The following is a 6,000-nucleotide window of genomic DNA, read 5'->3' as shown; positions in this document are numbered from 1 at the left end:
TTCTTTTTGCTCTACTATTTAACAGGGTTTCATTTTATTAATATCAGCAGGAAACAGGTATTAGACAAAGTAAAGTTCAGTACGTCACTGAATATCTGCATCTCTAAATATAAAGCATTAACTTTTTTTTTTTACATTCAAAATTTACAGCTTTTATATTCAATTAAAAATTCCCGTGAGTTAGACTACAATATGCATTATTTTAAATACAGATCAGGAAAAATAACTACAGCAACATTTAAAAGAAGGTTACAGCAGCAGGATTCTGTCTAAAAATAGGATATTATGATTTAAAGTATCACTTCTTCAAGTAGGCAAGAGCAAGCAAATAATTTAAGAGTAAAATGACTGCTCTGTAACACAAACCCATCCAGTTAAGATAATGCTGACATAGAATGTATTTTAATTGCTCAGCATTTGTTTAAAACATGGACAAAATATTAGCTGTTCTAAAAGGCTGATACACAAATGATGTCACACAAAGGCCTATTACAGTGCTGTACCTAAAATTATTCATCACAAGATCTCACAAAAAAATTTATACTGGAAACTGTTCCAAATCAAACAAAAAGCAACATGTATCACAAACTAAATCAAATTATGGCAACAGCTTGCTTGAAAACCCTGTATCTGTTCCATACCATTGGCAGGAATTACCTTGCTGTATTTATACAGACTTAATATTTATGATAAGGGAATTATGTATTCCACTCTGGCTTATTTGCATTTTACAACTGTGATACTCATTGCCTGCAGCACCCCAAACAAAAAAATAGTCTCTAAAAATGAGGGTAAGCTCTCCAGGAGAGTGCAAAGTGCATTATTTCAGAGAGTGCATCTTGTATGTAGCTCCTTCTACAAATGCAGAACAAAAAGTGCTTGTTACTGTACAGAATGACATGCAGCATATTTGTGCTTTTTAAAGGCTTCTTATTTCATTGCTGCTCATCACTAGGAGAGGGGCAAATCCTCATATTTATTATGCAGCCCTTCTGCATTATGGAGAGGAGGGGGAAAGGGGAAGAGAGATCTAAACAATAAAATGCAAAAATACTCCACAACTGTTTGAAAAAAGTGGGGGGGGTTGGCTTTTTTTCCCTCTCCTTTCTTATTGCTAGCAGCTGGTATTGGAATTGACAAAGTGCCCAGGAACCAAGCTAATGCCACCCATCAACCATCTCCACTGTCAAAAGCAGGCAATGCACAAACATTTCCAGTTCACTACTATATGGAGAAAAACCCTCTAAATACTGCATGAACCACACAGGAACTTTAGAGAATGCTGCAGACACTCTGTTCTCCAACTGGAATGGTTGTCAAATGATGCAGCATCTTAAACCCAAGATGCTTTAATAACCTTCCATTCAACAAGAGTCATTAAAGTAAGAGAAAACTCAACAGTGGTTTTACTTCTTAACATTGACTGAACACTTTATCTCCCTATTTTTTATATATATATATTTATATAAAATATATCTATTATATACACACACATACATATATACTTATATATGTAAAACGCAAATGCAGGTTTAAGATTCCAAAAGAAGTTTGCGTTCTGGGCGGGGTTGCCTTGTGCTTTGACACGCTCCTTGCCCCGCTCTGTGAGCAGCACGCCGGGGGCTCAGCAGACATCATCCACCAGCTTTGCCCCGTTGATGCCACGGTAGGTGACCCTGCTGGGCCGCACCAGGACGCCGTGGTTCAGCCTGCAGCTGAAGTAGCGCTTCTCCCCCACGGAGCCGTCGTTCTTCCCCTTGGCACTGCGCAGCTCCAGCCCCAGCCAGATGCCTGGCGCAAAGTCTGTGGGGCCGATGTACCTGATGGTGCCCATTTCATTGGAGCTGGTCAGGAGAACCTGGGAGCCTTCGTGCAGCTTCACGGGCCCCTCGGAGGGAGCTGTCGCGCTGCCGCTCCAGCTGCGCCGCAACACGGAGCTCTTGGATCTAGTGGGAAAGGAAAGGGAACAAAAAATATCCTTTCTTTGTTATAAAACATCCAGGGAGAATCTGTAACTCAAGGAAGTGCGTGGGGGGAAAAAACACACCCTCAAATCCCTTTTGAGAAAAACTGGGTTCGATCTCATGTAACTAACAAACCATGAAATAACAGTAACAGGCTGCTACACTCGGCGCTCTGAAGTATTGGAAAAGCAATTTCCTTCACCCGATACAAGGATCTGCAGTATTTACAGCAGGTGATAGTATTGGTAAATTAAGCCATACAAAACATTTTATTTGGGGCTTAAAAGAGTTTAACCAAAACAACTTTTAACATACAACTGTCAGTCAGGATCACCAGAACAAAGTGACGCCCTTTACCAAGAGCCTCTGAACTTCACCCAGCTGTGTGAAAATACCAGAATTTGGAGAATATGATTGGAAACAACTTTAAGGCCAACTTGAATTCTAGGATTGTAGGACTGTATTCCTGGATGGAAAAACAGTGTACTACTGGCTCATTTTGGGGGAAAAAAAAAACAAAAAACCAAAAAAACCCACAAAAAACCATGTAACGGTCTAGATATCCTATATGCATGAAGGGGTTTTTTTCATCAAAGCTAACAGCCAGCTCACCCAAGCACTTGAAACTCATAACACTCACCTAACAAAGGCATTTCTTCTGTTTATCTCTTTTTGTGAAGATGCAGAAGTCGTGCTTAGACTGCGCCTAAAACCTGAGTGGAAAGATTAATAAGCTGTGTAGGACTTCTTAAGGAAAAAAAAAAGAACACCTTTATGAACACACATTCTTTGTAGGTTTTTTTATACTGCTTCCACTACATTTGCTGCACATTCTCCCCTCTCATTTGGAAATCAAATTATGAAACTTCTCATAAACACATATGCCTATAATAGGTTTGGCTTTTCAGAGGGAACAGAAATTACACTAAACAAACCAAACAAGGGTAATTTGAAGGTCTTTTCACAAGAAGCTAAAGTAGAGGAAAAGAAAACCAACTACTTCAAGTACCTCACACAAGTTTTAGTAATTTCATAGGGACGTCCCCCTACTGATCCCTTCATCAATCTCAATTTGTATTAAGGAGCAGGCTCCATTTCCCTTTCTCTCTGATTAGAATGCAGTATTAGCAATAAGGGAAGATTGCCAACAATCATAACTGACATTAATTCTTTCTGCCAGTAGAGTGTTAAGAACAACACAGTACTCCACAGTTCCTTCTGCAGGCTAGATTTTTAGGAAGGGAGCAGCCAGACTGGCATTTGAGGTCCCTGAAAATCTCTTGTGCTTTTGGAGAAGTTGGCTTTGTGCAGATGGTTCTGACTGCAGAGCAGAGCCTGCCTCACCTAAATCCCATTGTCTCCCACTCCTACCTGGAAAAGTGTGAGTTCCTTTACTCCACGAAGTCTCTGTGAGAGAATCCAGAGAACCAGTCAGTCTGAAAAGCAGTAACACAATAAAAAGGTCATTTTTACTCAACTGTGAACAAACCTGCTGGCTTCTTGTCAAATATTGATGAGGTTTTGATTCTTTCCTTCTCCATCTGCCCCCAAGAGACACCAGCATTCCTGCTGCACTCAGGCTGCTATGCAAGAAATGCCTGGAGAAAGTCAGTGCATTTGAGTTACTTGCCTCTCACTCACTGAGACAGCAGGTATGATTCTGAGGCAAGTTCCTCAGAGTTTGCCTGAGCTGGCTTATTCAGAGAAATAAAAGCAAGAACATGTCTGGCAGAGTAACTACATACAAACAGAGGAGGAAAGAGAACAGAACTCCTTGGATGCTCTTCCTGGAACCTAAGGAAGAGACTACAAGCAAGTGGTGCATGCTTTGGATCCTCCGTGCAGTTAGCTGGGATAAAAAGAGCATTTTCAGTCATGTCCAAGGGCAACTTCCTGTTATAATTGAATTTAGCAGAACACATCAGGATTGGGTCACAAAAGTAAGGTTTAATAAATACAGAGTATCAGAGGCCCTGATATAAAATACTTCAGGTAGCTGCAAGAGAAACAGAGGAAGATGCATTTCTGGTTTTACACTCTGTTTTCAGAAACCTGATCTAAAACCACCAGATTTTTAATGGAGGTTATAAATTTACATTTGCAGAAGAAAACATTTGTGTCTTCTGTATCTGTTTGAAAATTTTTCCATGTTGGAAATGTATTAAGAAATCATTTGGCAACCCTAAGATGACAAGAGCTTCAGTGCTCACCTCTGTACACGAGATGGGGGTGCAAATATGCCATATCTGGGAAGGCAGCTGAAGTACTGCACTCCTCCCACAGAGCCATCGTTCTTCCCATGGGGCTTGTCCAATTCAATTCCACACCAGAACCCTACATTGCAAAATAGTAAAATCAGGGCATTCTGAACAAAACACTACAGGCTTTTCTTCATCTAGACCACTGGCACAGTTGGCATTCACCCACATCAAGGAAAACAGTTTCTAGTCAGAAAATGTCAAGATGCTAACAGTAAATAGAAATATTATAAAATAACTATTTATGGAATTATGCAAAAATTACACCCTAATAAATCTTAATTACCTCAGCATTCATACGCTTTCAGTAAAATTAGTGACATTTTAATTAATACAAAAAAGTTAAAACATTTGAGGAATATATATGTGTGTATACATATATATATGTACACACTAAAGTAAAATAGAATGTTACTGAGCATAACTGGCTATTGGACAACAAGGAGACAGCAAAGAGCTGCACTGTTCTTTCACATTTCCCTCTTCATTCCTCTGACCACATGGGTTATGCCTCATCTGAGATCATCAACGGTAAAATTAAAGTTTTGATATTAATTCATTCTTTCTCTCTACCTAGCAAGTTATAATTAATACAAATTGCAAGGTTGGTCGTGTGATACCAAGAGAAGGGTGCAAAAATTGGAACTGGCCATCAATTAATCTAATACAGAACACTGAATAGGCAGCAAGATGTTAATGAGCTTGATCATTCATAACCCGTGATAAATGTGAGCTAATTACACAAAGGTGCTAAATTTCATACTCCATTAGTAGTCCTTATGCTATCCATCCCCAGAAGATTCAGAATTTAATTCGAGTCACTTGGTACTAAGGCACTGGATAAAACTGTAATTCTAATTATCAGCTCATGAAACTCAAGAATGACAGCTTATGAATTAGAAGGTCTCATCATATCAGAAGTTCTCCCCTTCCCACTTTTAGAATTAAATAAAGATCTGCATTGCAGCAGAAGGAACAAACCCTGGATAACTTCCAGAGCTTTGCTACACATTAGAACTGAAATACTTAAATGTACATCTGTTACATTTTCTATAAATTACTGGGTTAGCAAATGGTGATGATTTGTCATCTTTCCATCCTCACTTCTTACAATAGTGTGTTTTCCTCCAAAAAATTATGTTCCTGATTTAAAGCAGAGAGTGAGGAGACTTAACATTGTCAAACAGCTTTCTGATTTGACAGTTGTCAGTGTATGTGGAAAACAGCCCTTTTCTCCCTGATCGCTTTGTCAGCAACAACACAGAGCGATGACATTGAAGTGACCCTCAGGGAACTGCAGTACCTGAGCAAGGGCTGCCTACAGTGAAACTGGGCAAGGGGGCAGGGATGAAAGAAGAACAGAGCTCGAACCACGACCCTGCATCCTGGGTTTTTGAAATGCTGATGCCACCCAGTGTCACAACAGAGCACTGCCAATCACACAGCCCTCACTCAAACCAGGTGCTCACACCAACACTTACCAACTGCTTCTGCACTACTCTGGCAGTAAGATTATAGATAGGGCCATAGAGAAGATAATATTAGTTTCAAAATTAATTTCCACAATTCAGAACAACTGGCTGCCTTTGACAGCACTTGGCTTCACTGCAAAGTGTTTTTTAGCAAGGGGAAGGGAGAAGCTGAAAGGGAGAAGAATGAGAAAACTGTGGTAGAGGTTGGGGCTTTTTGAGATATTTGTAACTTTATTGATCTTGTGGCCTAAAGGTTTGTTATTTAAAATTTTAATGTTCACAATTCCCTCTTAAAGATGCCAATAA

At 39.6% G+C, this 6,000-nt stretch overlaps 1 protein-coding gene across 5 annotated transcripts in view; it reads right to left on the bottom strand.

The window, feature by feature from the left end:
* CLIP4 (CAP-Gly domain containing linker protein family member 4) overlaps nucleotides 1–6,000 on the bottom strand; it is a 31,281-nt gene continuing 25,281 nt past the window's right edge. For all 5 annotated transcript variants that reach the window (XM_072927441.1, XM_012572385.5, XM_030268870.4 and 2 more), the window contains 4 exons: nucleotides 4,175–4,298; nucleotides 3,336–3,400; nucleotides 2,605–2,677; nucleotides 1–1,946 (listed from right to left, as the gene is read on the bottom strand). In XM_072927441.1, coding sequence (XP_072783542.1) covers nucleotides 1,625–1,946; nucleotides 2,605–2,677; nucleotides 3,336–3,400; nucleotides 4,175–4,298 — 584 coding nt within the window. In that variant the 3' untranslated portion in view covers nucleotides 1–1,624. The remainder of the gene's footprint in view (nucleotides 1,947–2,604; nucleotides 2,678–3,335; nucleotides 3,401–4,174; nucleotides 4,299–6,000) is intronic.

Source organism: Taeniopygia guttata, chromosome 3 (genome assembly GCF_048771995.1).
Source record: "Taeniopygia guttata chromosome 3, bTaeGut7.mat, whole genome shotgun sequence".
In the NCBI taxonomy this organism is placed as follows: domain Eukaryota; kingdom Metazoa; phylum Chordata; class Aves; order Passeriformes; family Estrildidae; genus Taeniopygia; species Taeniopygia guttata.
The sequence above is the reverse complement of the archived record's forward strand: the minus strand, read 5'-3'. Positions and strand labels throughout refer to the sequence as shown.